Here is a 17,125-nt window from a genome sequence, read left to right as displayed (position 1 = left end):
CCCCGGCCCAACATTCCGTTAGTCTTCCCGTTAGAGAGTGATGAAATGTCCAAATTACCCCCCAACATATTCCTCTTCCTCATTTAAGTGGTTCTAGCCCTAATTTCTCTGTGTAAATCGCTCTCTCTCACTGTCTTCTTCAATCCACCCCCAAAATCGCTGAACATGTCTTCATCTTCTTCCTCTGTGTTGCGATCCAAGGAGACCATGAGAAAAAGTGAAGCTTCGGACATCATATGTCCTTGTGGTTCGAAAACAGTGTTCAAAGAGTCACATTCCAAAGCTAATCCTGGTCTATTGTATCTTAGATGTGTAAGTTTCTTCTGTTAAATGGTTATTGAAACTCAAGTTTCATTCTTATGTTGCTTATGATGTCCGATAACAGGTTGGAGGATGTGGCTTCCTCAGATGGGCAGATGTTGGTGAAGAACAGGGATGTTCGATTTGTCGAGAGGTAATGCCTGCTTTAACTCAAAGCATTAAAGATAAGGATGAGTTGGCTAAGTGTAAAGAACAGTTGGCTCGGTACAAGAATGGGGATGTGTTGAAACTGAAGATGTACTTTGTGATTACTTGGGTCTTGATTGTTGTATTTTTTTTTACTTAAGTAGGTTAATGTCGAGAAATTGGATTTGGTTGTGTATTTTGAGTGTAACCGTATTTTGGTTATGACTTTTGAAGTTTATGCAATGCTACTTTTCAAGTTCTTATATGTTTGTTTTGGTAGCCTGGATGTAATTCTGTAGGTATGGCTGACAAAGAGAATGGTAAAGTTGAGAATGAGAAAGATATTGCTAAGGATGAAGACGTTGTTGCCGCCGAAGAACCAGACAGTTATGTATACTTTGAAGATCAAGAGTCTGAGATACTCAGACCTTACATGGAGCAACAAACTGATTATGAAAAGATATTCGGAGATCCGACAAAGGATTATGATCCTGAACTGCTGGAACATGCATGGGATTACACATATTGGGATGAAGACGATGATTGGTACTTTGACCCATATGAAGGGGAGCATGGTTCTGATTCGGATTGGTCTTGTTTGGATGATTGTCACTGGAAATAGGCTAGATTTGTTCGGTTGTATGTTTGTATTTTGGACATCTTATTTGTACTAAATGTTGGTTTGTAATCGAATGACCTTCCCCCAAAAATCTGTTTGAACACATTTTTTTACTAAAGCAGCCATACTCTACCATAATAAACCAAAGCATGCATGACATTAAACAAACATAAAGGTACAAACCAAACATAAAGGTACAAACCAAACATTGTCTTGTTGAAACTTGACAAACAAACAAACATACTCTAAACTTACAAACCATCCATCACTCATCAAGATTGTAAACTGGTGCACCTTGAGTTGCAGTGTGTGATTCCTGTGAAGCAGTTGATTGTTCACCACCTTGTCCTTTGCAGCTCCTGACATTGTGACCCATGTTCCCGCATTTACCACACTTGATGCTACTTCCCTTTCTGGTCATTTTACCTCCTTTGTCGAACTCATGCTCAAGATCCTTTTCACCAAATGCCTTCTTTCTTTTCTTCTTAGGCCTTCCAACTTGTGTATGATGCTTCGGTGGGATGAGTGTTGTTGGACACTCTGAAGGAGTCCACATCTCCGGCCCGTTGATTGGCTCTATCACATTTTGATAGACTTTCTTCCATGTTGACAACCAATACACATCATCCACCCACTCTTCTGGTATGCCAGCATCAATGTTATTCCTTGACATATCCCATATGGCTGCAACTGCATGTTTGCAAGGCATCCCTGTTAAATCCCACTTCCTGCATGCACAAGTTTTATGTTTGACATTCACAACACACTGTGATCTCGGACCTGTTACTTGATACTTGTCTGAATCAACCATGAGAACAGACATTTTAGCAGTCTGTTTCTTGATCTCATCGAACACCTCAGTTGCATGAGGTGTCAGTGGCCCCGTACACTTTGCTTGCAATTTGTTGACATTAACTATCCTCTTGGTCATGTACTCCCGAATGAATTCTAGGCATGTGATAATCGGCTTGTCCCTTGCTCCTACGATTTGTCGGTTAAAAACCTCACAAATGTTGTTCAGCAACATATCACATTTAGCTCTTCCAGAAAAATATGCTCTTGACCAAGCGGTGAATGGGATCTCATTCAGCCAGTCATACATAGCTCGTTCTGTTGTCTTAATTTCTTCCATAGCTTTGTTAAAGTATGGAATGGATGTCTTCCTTCCGGCTGACCAAAGCAAATTCTTGTAAAGATCTCCACGCCACTTGGATTTCATGTTCTCATGGATGTGCCTCAAACAAAATCTGTGCTCACCATTAGGAAAAACAGCTAGCATAGCAGGAATCAGACCCTGTGATACAAAATGCAATTCAATTTGCTAAATAATTATAATATTTTGCTACCAAAGTTTTTTTGCAATTTATTAATCATAAGAACTTATTACCTTTTGTCTGTCACTGATGAAGGTGAAACAAGAGTCAGCCGTACACCCTAGGTCATCTCTCAACAGTTGCAAAAACCATTTCCAGGTTTGTGTTGTTTCTGCCTCAACAACGGCATAACAAACTGGATATATGCTATTATTTCCATCAATACCAACAGCACTCAAGATCTGTCCAGGATATGGACCTTTCATGAAACAGCCATCCACACCCAGCAATGGTCTTCTAATCATCTTAAATCCTCTCATCATAGAGGCGAAACAAAAATAAACCCTTCGAAACTACCTTGTAGGACTAGTTGAGTTCCCACATGGCTCCACATCAATTTTAATTGTACTACCTGGGTTGACTTTTAGAAGTTCATCACAATATGACCTTAGCAAAGCATATTGTTCTTGGTAATCACCATAAATCTTCGTAGTTGCTATCCTCTTGGCTCTGAAGACCTTATGGAGTGATATTTCAAGTTGATGCTTCTGATGGAGAGTGTGAAACCCGGGTGTTAAAGTGTTTAAGTATTGTGTTTTTAGTGCGTTTTATGCGGTTATATATTGCGAATGTGATAACTACGTATAATTGTGATATTACAGGTAAATCACTTAATTCGGTAAAGTTGGAGAGTTTAAAGATGATGCGGAACACCCGTGGATGATAACACATGGCGAAAGGCGTTATTCTGGACTTGTTCGGATCGAAAAGATTGCTTGAATGTACAAGAGATGCACAAGAATGAAGTCCAGAGGTTGATTGGTAATTAAATGAAAGTTGTACTAATTCAAACAAAGGCACAGCAGCATGTTGAGATGTGGCGTACGGTATAGAAAGCGTAGACTACGGCCAAGAATAACAATAGAAACAGAATGTCTAGACCGTAAGCTACGGTACTAATCCGTAGTCTACGACAATTCTAAAATTGCAAACAATGATTCACGAAAAACAAGGAGGCACAAAAAGTCAAGATACAACATAATCATGACTTATTTTTAGAGTGTCACATGCATTTGAGAGAGGAGTAAATGTTGGCAGCTTTAATTCAAGTGGGGATGGTTTTTTGTCAACAAATAACATCATCATCATCAGTTAAGACATCACATGGGTAGATATATCACACACTTATTGAAAGTGGCGGCTGACATCTAAAGTTGGAGAAAGAGAGCCGCCATTTAAGGTTTGGAGGGAACGAGAATCGGAACATAATCATCATCATTTTTAGAGGAGTTTATTGGGCCAACAATATTCACGTGGACTACTTGGGCGGCTGGCCTGATTGGGCCGCACATGGGTGTAGACGTCACATGTTGGACAAGAAGATTAATATATACACACGCATAGAGAGGGGATTTTGATTCTGATCCTTAACATCACGTGGCAGCTGGGCCTTTGGTTTAACTTGGGCCGACATATTGGATTTTGTGTGGAAGGCAACACGTGAACAAGGATTGGGCCGATAACAAAACATATCATCATCACTTGGCGGCTGACTAGTGGACGGCCCATGCAAAGTACACGTGAATAGGCAGCAAGGTTTGGAGGTTTTAAAAGATATCATATCATCACATCAATTCATCAATCATCTCGACGGCAGAAGGGGATGACCGAAGCAATTGAAGATCATCAACCCATCATGAGCGGCTAGTCTTTTATGGTTTTATCCGGATAGAGGGTTTTTGTAAGTTAGACAAAACTATGTGTTTGTTATTATCGTTTTGATTAGGTGATCTAAGCATTCGATGCTTTTCACCTTTGATTTGATTTGATTTATTGGTTGTAAACAATTGCATTTATTTAAACCTTAATTTCTAAGCATTCAGTTCCCGAGAGTTCTAGTAATTGAGATATATTTGACATGGGGTTAGGGTTTGTAATTGTAATTGATAATCATTCGATAACCTCCCGTTATGTATTGACCGGAGTACTTAGTCGTTGGTTATCACAATTGATGAATTAGGTTTAAACACTTATGTCTATGTGAGTGTTTCGATTAAACACATAATTGAATCTAGCTATAAAACCTGAAATCTGGAGGAACCATTATTCTTTCTATTGATTTAAATCTCACTTTTAGTTCGTAATTTTTAGATAATAAATCAAATCCAACAACTGAGTTTTACTTTTTCAATAGTAGTTAATCAAAACTGAACATTACACACTTTCCACAATCCTCCTCTGGTTCGATATCCGACTTACTCTAGCTACTAGTTTATTTCGGTTTTTGCATGTCACTAACGACAGACATCAGCTTCCGAAGCAATTGACTTTGGATTGCATGAATTGGCATGTCTGGATTGCTTTCAATCATAGGTTGAATCTCTCTGGCAATCGAACTCATTGTATACAAAGAAACGACCCTTGTTGTCAAACAATTGTGTTGATTATGAATGGTCTTCACACACCACTTATCCTTGTCCGTGTTTCTTGAGATGTGAAATGCCCAAGGACAAGTGGGCTTGATATGCCTTTTAAGGTGCTTGTATTTTTGCCCTACTTTGGTGCATTTACTATTTTGCCCCTCTTCTCCCTTTTTTTTTACAGGACCAAGTAGTGGTGGATTGCTTCCAAAACATACTACCCTATACCTTAACAATTCATTTTTTAGAATAAACACATCCCTCCTAGCCTTAAGAGCATAACTTTTCACCATCTGATTCATCGTTTTCTTGTCATCAATTAGCTGACCAACATAGAATGGCAAATCATTTGGACCTTTTAAAGCACTCTTGTTTCTCCTCCTTATCTTCCTAGCAACCTTATCTCTAAGACTTGAATTGTCATCAGACCCACTTTCAAAAACCTCCAGGTCAACAGGCTGATGACCTTCTTCGCTTCTATCATCATCATGATCCCCATCACTTGAACCATCCAGTTCTTCCCTAGTAAAGTCAACATTAGCCATGAACCTCTGCATATCCACCTCTATTTCATAAACCAAATTATCTTCCTCAACATACTCATAATCAGGATCACTTTCGTCACTCTCTTCCTCATCTTCATTCATACTATCATTCGGAGTATATTTTGTAAATGATGCAGGAACAATTGCTTTATTAGCCCCTATAGGACCTTCACTTGTATTTTCCAATATTGTTGACCTCCGGTGTTCAACATACATGTCTATCATGTGGACTCCTTGACGCACATGATCAAAGATAGGCTCTAAGTCAACATCACCTTTTAAAGTCTTAAGACCAAAATCCAAGGAACAATACGGTTCCTTGTAATGAATGCAGAAAACCAACCCATCATTGTATCCTAATTTCTTAACCATCGCCTCTAACACATCAGTATTCAACACTCTAAAATCTACATGATCAATGTAGTTCATCTTCCCACCAACGTATTTCCTATTTGGGTTTTCTACAAACTTACCTCCATGGTGAAATTTTATGCTAAATTCAGATTGGGTTTCACCTGTAATCAAACAACAAAAACAAATTAACACAGAAATATGTTAAAATTTTACCTGATTCAAACGCTGTGAGCTTGCATGTCACTTACGGTACATTTCAGCCGGTTCTAAATACTGATCTTCAGCTCGTAACTTCCACAATCGAAAATCCATGCTCGTAACACAACTTCTAATCAGCTGTAATTGTTGAAGGATGCTTGAACGAGACTGCGGTGTCTTCAATTTTGAGTTAGGTTAACCTCAGGGTTTCAAAGTGGTGAAAAGGGGGTTTTATGAGGTTGCAGGTCAACAGGAACGCCAATTTACCTATTTGCCCTTTGACCATTAACAGAAAACACTAAAGACTAACAGAATGTTGGGCCGGGGGGTAAAAGTGCGACATAAGAGTTAACAGTGGGGGGAGGGGTAATTTGCAATTATTTCCTTAGGGGGTAGACATGCCAATGACCCCTAACCTCAGGGTGTAAAATTGCAGTTTACTCTAAAATAAAATAAAATAAAATAAAATAAAATAAAATAACCTTTCAAACAAATATAAAATAAAATAAAATCCAACACAAACCGATAATCCGGGCCACAAGATAAACACACAGAGGCCGTTCATTATTTCAACACTCGTGGATTGCTGTTCAACTCACTTCACTTCTCTCCCGGCGATAACGAGTGATTATCTCTCAAAAATCTCCTTATGTCGCAGGTCAATTCATTCAATTCTGATTTTAATCACGTTAATTGTAGATCAGTGCTAGTTAGATTCAATATATCTGTTCAATTTCATCATATTCGAATGAATTTGTTCGTTTTATATTGTTTTAGCGGACGTTTGCTTTGTGGTTTTTGATATGTTGAATTTGCATTGCGTTTTATTTGAGTAGAAGTTTGTTCAATTCTGATTTCAATCTCGTTAATTATAGGTCTGTATGTATCTGTTCAGTTTTGTCATTTTTGAATGAATTTGTTCGTTTTGTGTTGTTTTGATTAGGTGTTGTGTTAGCGGATGTTTCATTTGTTGTTTTTGATATGTTGAAGTTGAATTGAGTTTTATTTGCGAAGAAGTTTGTTCTGCACGCTTCAATTTGTTGAGTTCTGATTTCAATCTCGTTAATTGCAGGTCTGCACTAGTTCTGTTCTGTTCGATTCGATGTATCTGTTCCATTTCATCATATATTTGAATGAATTTGTCCATTCTGTATTGTTTTGTTTATGTATTGTGTTAGCTGACGTTCAATTTGTTGTTCTTGATATGTCCAAGTTGAATTGAGTTTTATTTGAGTAGAAGTTTCAAGTTTGTTTTGCAAACTTCAATTTGTTCAATTAATGATTTCAATCTCGTTAATTGTAGGTAAACACTAGTTCGATTTGAAGTATCTATTCAGTTTTGTCATACTTGAATGAATTTATTCATTTTGTTTTGTTTTGTTTTGTTTTGAGTAGGTATTGTGTTGGCGGATGTTCAATTTGTTGTTTTTGATATGATGAAGTTGAATTGAGATTTATTCGAGTAGAAGCTTGTTGATGATTTTGATTATGTTGTGATTTTGTAGGTGAACGAGAAGGTTCCAGAAGTCAAGGATGCCACCACTACCGGTGTGTTTTTAATTGTGTTGTTTTGTGATTTTGCATTGTTTCTACTAGATGAACTTTGAATTTGATGATAGTAATAAGATTATGATTGCCGGAAGATTGATGGTGGAATTAGGTTGTACATTTTAACAAGGTTGTCTTTGAAAATGTATAATTGTATCAATTGGATAATAATAATAAGTGATAGTATCTTGTCACACAGAATTTTGGACTCTAAACCTCATAGGTAAGACTATACGGTGTGGGCGTGGAAAACTGGCGTGGAAGCTAGTCCACCCGGGCATACCACCCTGGAAATGTGTGGTCAGCGGCGTGGGGGAGGGGCTTGAAGAATTCGACCGACGTTGAGGGCAATGGTCGGGGTGACGTGGCCGCCTTCTATTGGATGAGGTCTAACTAGCTGTTGAACGGCTAGTTTGATGAAAAAATGTACAAGAAACCTATATATTTACATTTTTTTAACTCAAAATTTTCAAGTTTTTCGAAATGTGATGTACGCGTGCGTTATTTCACATAACATGACTTTGGAGGACGAGGGACGCACAATTTGCTAGTACTATGAGGAGGGGAGTCAACCAAATGGTGTAGAAATAAGTGATAAAGAGAAGAAGCGAACTCAAGGGAGCTTTATGACAATGTTACACACAACAACCTTCGAGTGGAATTAGTTGAACACATTTGGAGCGTTCCACGAAACGACGCTGACGAAGACGATGATTAAAGGTTCATGTAATTTTTTTTACTTTATGTAATTTTATTTTAACTTAATGATTTTTTTTAACTTAATGTAATCTTTTTGATTTATGTTATTGATCTAATTAATATTTATGTTTTTATTTAAATTTAATAGATTTCTTTTTTTAAATATAAAATAAATACAAAAAATGTATGCCATGTGTCGCACCACGCCACCCTTTCACGCCCCGTCCCACTCCTTCCTTTTTTGCACCACGCCACTTTTCTGACACTTGCTGACGTGGCTGCCACATGGCGCTTCAAGCCCCCTTTTCAAGCCCCTCCACTCCGTATGGTCTAAGCTACTATTATGCTTGGTAATTGAAGGTGCTAGGCGTACTCAAGGTGCGAAAGGTGGGCCTTGGGCCTAGGTACAAGGCGCTTAAAAGCAAGGGCTTTCTTAAGCAAGACACAATATGCATAGACCATTTTTAGGGGTTTTAGACATGTTTTAGGCTGGTTCCAGGCCATCTTTGGATGTTTCAGACCCGTTTTAGCTGTTCATACCTATTCAGATCAGAATCTAGCCGGAGCGCCTTGATGGATGCAAGGCGGTATGGCTGCACTGGGTGCCTAGGCTATTATGACTTTATTGTGCCTTTAATTACCTTGCTGTTATGGCCTTGTTATTGATTTGAAATGGTTGATATTTTTAACCAGAGGTAATGGACTTCTCATTTTTAGCATGAATCATACTTGCTTAAATTGAGAAATTTATTTGAAACTTTAGTGAATGAAGACATACTGAAATAAAGTTGGTTAGAAGGACAATGTTTTGCAAGTTGCCTTCTGTGTATCCAACAAGATCAAAGTTTCAGAATTTCATCCCATTTTAGTGAATTTAGAAAATTATATCAACGCATATGAGGATTTTTGTTTTTTTGTTGTAGTTGCTTTGATATCAAAGCATATAGTTTCGTAAGCCCTTTTTTGTTAGAAGAATAATATGGATTTTTTGTCTTTTCTTAATCGTTTCAGATAGCCATCATGCTAAGAGGTTTGAATGGTAGATTGTTCCAATTTAAGAATGCTACTTGATCTTGTTTTCCTTGTAATTTATCATCTAGTTGATTAAAGGCATGGACAATATGTATTGGCTGTTAGTTCTATGTGATGATCTTTTTTTTGTTGTTGTAACGAATCACATGTTTAGGCAGTTATCAAATATCTTCAGTTTTTATTTAGAAGAAATATAAATCCTTACATACATGTATACAGAGGAAACAAGTGATCCAGCAGTGAAGAAATCTTCACCTGAATCAAGCTCTGCAGATGCCCCATCTGGAACAACACCTGCCATACCATCCATGCCAGGTGCTGGATTTCCTGCAAATCCCTTTGACTTCTCATCTATGGCTGGTCTACTTAATGTACTGTACTCCCTTCTCCCGCTCACTACTTTTACACACATGTCTATCTATTTGCATGCATGCCACTCATTGACATGCTTATACATGGCTGCACATAAGCACACATACCTTTCTTGCCTGTTAAATATTAACTAGCAATTAGACCCACGCGCGTTGCGGCGCAGGTACATTGCAAACATCGAATGGTTTAGTCCAAGCGTTATGTGATGCATTAACCAAATGAAAATTTTAAAGTTAAGGAGGTGTAAAAATGGAGTAATAGTACAAGGAGTAAAAACGTAAAGTTTAAAACTTGACGGGGTGGTGGCGGTAAAAATGGAGTAATAGTGCAAGGAGTAAAAACGCAAAGTTTAAAAACTTGAGTGCAAGGAGTAAAAACGCAAGGTTTAAAAATTCAGCGGGTGGTGGTGGTGTTAAAAATGGAGTAATAGTGCAAGGGGGTAAAACCGCAAAGTTTAAAACTTGAGGGGGTAATAGTGCAAGGAGTAAAAACGCAAAGTTTAAAGCTTGAGGCGGTGGTGGCATTAAAAATGGAATAACAATGGAAGGGGTTAAAGCGTAAAGTTTAAAACTTGAGGGGGGTGGTGGCGGAAATCAAACTTGAGGGTTAAAAAGGCAAACTTCAAGGAAAGAAAGAAGAAAGGGATAGAACTCGAAAGCTAGGTAAACCGATTTCTATGGGGACCGCCGCCTCAGCTTGGCCATTGCTTTGAGGGTGGCATACTGCTCGACCTCAGACATAGGGATTCTCGGACCGGAACAATGGGATTCGCTCGACCGAAGGGCCTATTCGTTATGGGGAATCAATGCTCCGGGCCGAATAGAGCTTACCTACGGCACCTGGCTTTCTCCGGCGCATATTAGCTGAGCTTCTTGTAGACTTACTTCTCTTTAGGCTCCGAGTTCTTTATTTCTTTTTTTCTTTCTTTTTGTTTTTTTGTTTTTTTGTTTTTTTGTTTTTGTTTTTCATTATTCTTCGCCACTAGTGGCAACGAAGTTCTTGGTAATTAGCAAGGGGGAAGGAAGATCTCCACTAGCATCTATTAGTTAAGGGGCTTGGTAATCCAATAGCTAAGATATCCCCTAAAAAGAAAGAAAAGAATGCTAAAGTCAAGACTAGTGAGATTAGCTTGGTGTACTTCTATCTGAAGATTGATAGAAAATTTCCTTTTTTTAAGGTTGAGGGGGTGTAAAATAAAGTAATAGTCTAGGGGTTAAGGTTGTAATTTTCAAAATTTGAAGAGTGTAACTACAACGTAAGAGCACATGGGTTAAAATTGAAAGTTTTTAAAATGAAGGGTGCTGGTGGTAAATACCACACTTTATTTTTTAAGATATATAACAATAGCTATGGCATTGGTATTGCTGGTTATCTTAAAAAATATCACTCAAAACACATTCTTATGTACTTAAGTCATCCTCATGGGAATAGAGGATGTGTAACAAGTCAGAAAGAGTAATTCTAGTTCTTTTGTACGGACTGGAACCATTTTGGGTCGGCCGAAACACTTTTTATTCAAATATTTTGTCTTTAGTAAATATTTAGTAAGTCAACGATGATTATTCTTGGTAACAATTTAAGTTTCTAAAACGATTTTGGAGTTTGTATGCTTAAAAAGAATACACTTGGCGCGACTTTCGTCCCATTTGTCATGTTGGGTTCATTTGACACCTTCTCACTTTGCACGACTTTATTGTTTTTATAAGTACACGGGTCATATTTGCTACTTGTAGAGTATAGATAAATAATCTGAATAATACATTTGATGCGGTGGCAGCTTGCACTACAACATTCTTTTTTATTCATGGCACTTGCAGGACCCAAGTGTGAAAGAATTAGCAGAACAAATAGCAAAAGACCCCTCATTCAACCAAATGGCAGAGCAACTCCAGAAGACCTTTCAAGCCGGTGAAGGTGGTGTCCCTCAATTTGACACACAGCAATATTATACCACCATGCAACAGGTTATGCAAAACCCTCAGTTCATGAGCATGGCTGAACGCCTTGGTAGTGCCTTGATGCAGGTGTTTAGTTTCTCTAAGCTTATCGCATGTTGTTTCTCACATAATGTGTGCTACAAGCAACTTACTGTCAAACCGTTTCATCTGTGTATATGTGGCAGGATCCATCAATGTCTCAGATGCTTGAGAGTTTATCCAATCCAGCTCAAAAGGATCAGCTTGAAGAACGGATGGCACGTATCAAGGAAGATCCATCATTGAAACATATTTTAGAAGATATAGAAACCGGTGGTCCGACCGCAATGATGAGGTATAACCGTATAAGCTTTTATATCAGGATTGGTATACACATATATTCCAATTATAATTGTCAAGTAAAAAAGCTTCTAAATGTTTTTAAATGCTTATAGCATGAGCATACTAAATCGTTTTATTTGAAAGATATTATACTAATATTGTTTTTTCCCATCATATTTGGTACATTAATTGTTTACGGTGCTTTAAACAAGCTTTAGAAATGCAGGGCCGTTCCCGAAAATTCTAAAAGATCTTTGGGCCCCGTGCGAGCAGTGAAAATCGGGCCTTAAAATATATATTTAAAAAAAGTATATATATATATATATAGGGTAGGGATATGGTAAAAAGTGTCTAAAATGTGAGAAGGGTAAGAAGTGTTTTAAACCATTGGATATTTGATCTAATGGTTGAGATCAATAGGGTATAAAAATGTAAATTGTGTTTTAATTAGAAGGACCTTATGTAAAATTGAAGGGCAATAGTGTCTTTTCCAAATGGTAACCATATCCTACACAACCAAAACCCCCATTAATCTCCTAAAAACTAGCTATTCAAATTTAATTGCTAAATTATATCGATCCTTAATTCTAAAAATACAAAAATATGTAACTGCTGCAAGAAACGTATAACACTATACATCTATCATATAACACTATACATCCATCATATAACACTATACATCTATCATATAACACTATATAACAATATATAACACTATACATCCATCATAGACATGCTACCAGAAAAAATATAACACTATATAACACTATGCATCCATCATCTAACACTATATAACCAAAGAACACTATATAACACCATGTAACACTATATAAAAAATATATAACACTATATAGTTCTGAATGGTAGTTGCATTACAAAATTAATAATTTATGGTGTTATATAGTGTTTTTTGATGGTTGCGCTACAAAATTATATAACACTACAGAATTATATAACACCAAAAACCATATTATAACACCATATAACACCAAGTAACACTATATAACACTATTAAAAAATATATAACACTATACAGTTCTGAATGGTTGTTGCACTACAGAATTATATAACACTACACAAATTCGTAGATTAATTCCTAAATTCGAATTCCTATAATAAAGGGTGGCGGTTATTTTGGGCAGTTATCTTTTAATCAATTAATTGAAAGAAATAGAAAATTACTAATTCACCCTTTTGAATTAATTTAGATATAGGACACTTGTCATCACCACATTATTTCTCACCCTTCTCACAAAAGTAGGACTTTGTACAGGATCCTCTACCTATATATATATATATATATATATAATCTTAAAATGTTTAAAAAAAGCTTAAAATATATAATAAGAAAAAAAATATATAAAAATCATTTTTTTAAATCGGGCCCTAAAATGTAGTGTTTTAAAAAAAAATATACAAAAAAGCTTAAAATGTATTAAAAAAGCTTAAAATATATCATAAACGTTAAAAAATATATATAAAAGATCATTTTTTAAAAATTTAGGTACTGGAACGACAAAGATGTTCTACAAAAACTGGGTGAAGCAATGGGCCTCCCAGTTACGGGAGACCCTACCGCTTTTGCTGGATATTCAGGAGCAGGTGAAGATGAAGATGAACTAAATCAGGAGTCTATTGTTCATCAAACTGCAAGCGTCGGTGATGTGGAGGTACGTCCCTTCCTTTCTAATGTTATATAGGAAAAACATGCAATTTTAAATACTTTTTTGCAATAAATAGGGTTTGAAGAAGGCGTTAGAGTCTGGTGCTGATAAAGACGAAGAAGATGCAGAGGGAAGGACAGCATTGCATTTTGCTTGCGGTTATGGGGAGGTATGATTAAGATACTATATTACTATAATCATAATTTGATTTAAAATAAGGAATAATGGATTTTATTAATCCCAACTATTAGTCATTGGACGGCAACGGTCCCAACTTCAAAAATAACTAGTGGTGGTCCCACCTTTTCACATATTGTAAACCAGTGGACCTTTGCTAACAGAAAAGGGGACAAAAAGAAATTAAGGTTCTGTTATTAAAGGTCCATTGGTTTACAATATGTGAAAATGTGGGACAACCACTGGTTATTTTTGAAGTTGGGATTGTTGCTGGCCAACGACTAACAGTTAGGATTATTAAAATCCATTATTCCTTAAAATCATGATATATGATTATGGTGTTTGCATACATTCTAGGGTTCAACCTGACCGAACCCGAAAATCGTATTATACGAACCCAAACACGACCCGAATATTCACGGGTTGACACGAACACGACCCGTTCAACCTGGATTTTTTTTTTATTTTTTATGCCGCAAATTAATATGTTGAAATTAAAATTTACTAAAAAAACACAAATGTATATAATACCAATACCAATTACATTTAAAGTATAAAATCTTATGCCAATATCTCTTTTTAAGTTATGATTATGGCATAAAATACACACTCAATTTAATTTATGACATGAAACCTATTGTAAAAAATATAATATAATATAAATGGGTTAAACGAGTCAACCGCCAACCGACTGGGTTGACCTGAACCTGACCCGTTTAGCTAAACGGGTCGCGGGTTCAACCTGAAACTGACCGGAATCCATCTAGACTAAAGCCAAACCCGTGAATTTCGTGTTAGATTCGTGTCGTGTCAGAAATTCACACCCTTGTGTTTTCTTTCAACCAGTTTTCAAACTTTACCCATATCTCCCGTTAGAAGCAAAATATTAGGGAAATTGATCGGTTTAGTTGAAATCGCTATCTCTAGTACACACACACACACACACACACCATGCGTCACCTTATTTATAAAGTTATTTGTTTTTATCCAAGAAAAGGCTTTTATTTGTGTTTTTACAAGCTCACTAGTGTTGATTTATGTTTGTCCAGGTGAAATGCGCTCAGGTTCTTCTTGAGGCTGGAGCCAAGGTTGATGCTTTAGATAAGAACAAGAACACTGCCCTCCATTATGCTGCTGGCTATGGTCGGAAAGAATGTGTTGCTCTTTTGCTCGATAATGGCGCTGCTGTGTAAGCTTATGATCAACCCACCTATATTATATTATATATATTTTATTCTTGTAGATCCTTCTCCAAATTCTACATTGGTAGTCGGTAGAATTGAGAGCCTGATTGTCACAACAACTAGGGGTTAGGAAAAAGCCGATTAACCTGACCGCAACCAAGTTAACTGAACCGAAATAATCACTCATACTAATATGACGGTTCGATTTCGGTAATACCTCGTTCTAAAACCGAACTGCACCGAACTTGTTTGAATTTTTGTTATTAGATTTAGGGGTATTGGATTTTAATAATCCCAAGTTTCACTGATTGGCCGGTAATAATCCCAACTTCAAAAATTGCTTACAACAGTCCCAATTTGTAAGATTTTGGCCACCAATGATCCTTGTCTAACTGGGTTATAACCCAGTTAGTTTTTTGAAGTTTTGAGCGGCGGAGAAGGTCACTAGAGGTTGGAGATGACAAGTGGTGGTCTCCTTTGGTGGTTTCAGGGGTAAAGAAGGTCGTTTGAATAAGTTGCAGGTCACCGGAGTTGCGTAGATGGTGGAAATTTTAAACTTTTGAGAAGCGGAGAAGATTACAGGAGGTCGGAGATGATTGGTGGTGGTCTCGTTTGGTGGTTTCAGGGGTAAAATGGGTCGCCGGAATAAGTTGCAGGTCACCAGCCCAACAAGGTTATAACCCAGTTAGACAAGGATCATTGGTGGCCAAAATCTTACAAGTTAGGACTGTTGTAGGCAATTTTTGAAGTTGGGATTATTACCGGCCAATTAGTGAAACTTGGGATTATTAAAATCCAATACCCCTTAGATTTATGATGTAAATTCAATATTTTGGGCCAAAAGTCTTAAGTCCAAAACTCCAAATTCTCTAGCAAGTTAACAAAATTCTTGGCACACAACCCACCCATGCATGTAACGGCAACTTGTAACTTGCGCCGCAAAAGTTGCACCTAGATTGGTCATATCCAGAGCATTTGTTTAAGGTTTCATCTTCAACCGGATTTTGTCATTTAAACGAAATACTTTCGATCCAATTTTTTTAATTTTTTTTTTATAGTTTAGTTCGAACATGATTACAATAATAATACTAATCTAATTTAGGAAGCTTTTATACTTTAAAAACAGTTTAGGGTACGTTTAATTTATTTCCCTTATAGCTAATGTTTTGATTTAACCCGTTTGACTTGTTATAAATAGAACACTTCATAACTAAATAGGCGTCTTGTCTTTTGTGATAATTTTGGATTTGACTTTTTTCTGTGTTTGTCATTTCTGTGCAGAACACTACAAAACATGGACGGCAAGACACCTATTGATGTTGCAAAACTAAATAGCCAGAACGATGTATTGAAGCTGTTGGAAAAGGATGCGTTCCTGTAAGCATGAGGTGGTTGATGGTTAGTGAATGTTTGTGTTGAGAGGAATTGGTTTGGTTCCCATTATAACTTATGGTATTGTTTCATACTGTACTCATTTTTATTCACCTCATACGTCTCTTGTTTTCGATCACCACCCCTCTTGCTTTTGGTATGTGTAAGTACTCGATGAGAGTGGATCCTTCTTTGTCTGCCCTGATGTGCCATTTGATCTTCGCGCATTGCATTGCATTGCATTGCATTGCATTGCATTGCAGACACACCCCCGGCCTACCCTGACACAAGTTGCAGTGTGACGGGATCACAAGTGATCAACTTGTGGATAATCAATGACAATCATGCGTATTGTTGACTAAGATTTATTTACCTGAGGTTACTAAACGCAGTTTTCATGTGAGAGGGTTTTGAGCCGAAGTTTTCATGATGGAAAGTATGGTTAGTAGGGGCGTAAAGGCTGCTAGATTGCTTGTGAGTCAGCCTGCTTAAAGCTGAGTTTAAACGAGCTTGAGCAACCTTTTATCAAGTCATGTTTGATTGGTTTGGCAGTGAAAAAGGGTAGAAGACTAGAAGTTGATCAATAATAATAAAAGCTAAACAAATAAAAAAAAGGGAATATTATTGAACAAGTAATTAGACATTGGTGAGTGGTAAACTCTCTACCAGAGCCAATCACTACATGTCATGTCACCTTCCTCTTCACTTCTCATTTTGCACTTGAACATAAGAGATCCTCTTTTTGTGGGGAGTCCATTTCTTTTTTATTTTATTTTATTTCAAAAAATTATGCATCAATAATTAAAACAGTTTTTAAATAAAATAAAATTACATTAATACAAAAATACGTTATATTAAATTAAAATAAATATTAACAAAGACATTACATAACATTTAGAAAATAAAAACACAAAACTAAAAATT

At 36.8% G+C, this 17,125-nt stretch overlaps 1 protein-coding gene across 2 annotated transcripts; it reads left to right on the top strand.

The window, feature by feature from the left end:
• Positions 1–6,415: 6,415 nt before the first annotated feature.
• LOC110877631 (ankyrin repeat domain-containing protein 2B) lies at positions 6,416–16,343 on the top strand. 2 transcript variants are annotated; one of them, XM_035977379.1, is made up of 10 exons: positions 6,469–6,554; positions 7,402–7,444; positions 7,644–8,164; positions 9,395–9,546; positions 11,365–11,571; positions 11,670–11,818; positions 13,310–13,475; positions 13,546–13,638; positions 14,696–14,835; positions 16,112–16,343. In XM_035977379.1, exons 3-10 carry the CDS (start codon positions 8,155–8,157, stop codon positions 16,209–16,211), a joined length of 1,017 nt encoding a protein of 338 aa, XP_035833272.1. In that variant the 5' UTR covers positions 6,469–6,554; positions 7,402–7,444; positions 7,644–8,154; the 3' UTR covers positions 16,212–16,343. The 2 variants fall into 2 exon arrangements, with proteins under 2 accessions (XP_021981482.1, XP_035833272.1); XM_022125790.2 differs by lacking the exon at positions 7,644–8,164 and having other exon boundaries at positions 6,416–6,554.
• Positions 16,344–17,125: the final 782 nt, after the last annotated feature.

The sequence above is a fragment of the Helianthus annuus genome, chromosome 9 (assembly GCF_002127325.2).
Source record: "Helianthus annuus cultivar XRQ/B chromosome 9, HanXRQr2.0-SUNRISE, whole genome shotgun sequence".
NCBI lineage: Eukaryota > Viridiplantae > Streptophyta > Magnoliopsida > Asterales > Asteraceae > Helianthus > Helianthus annuus.
Note: the sequence above shows the minus strand (reverse complement) of the source record. Positions and strands in the feature narration are given on the sequence as shown.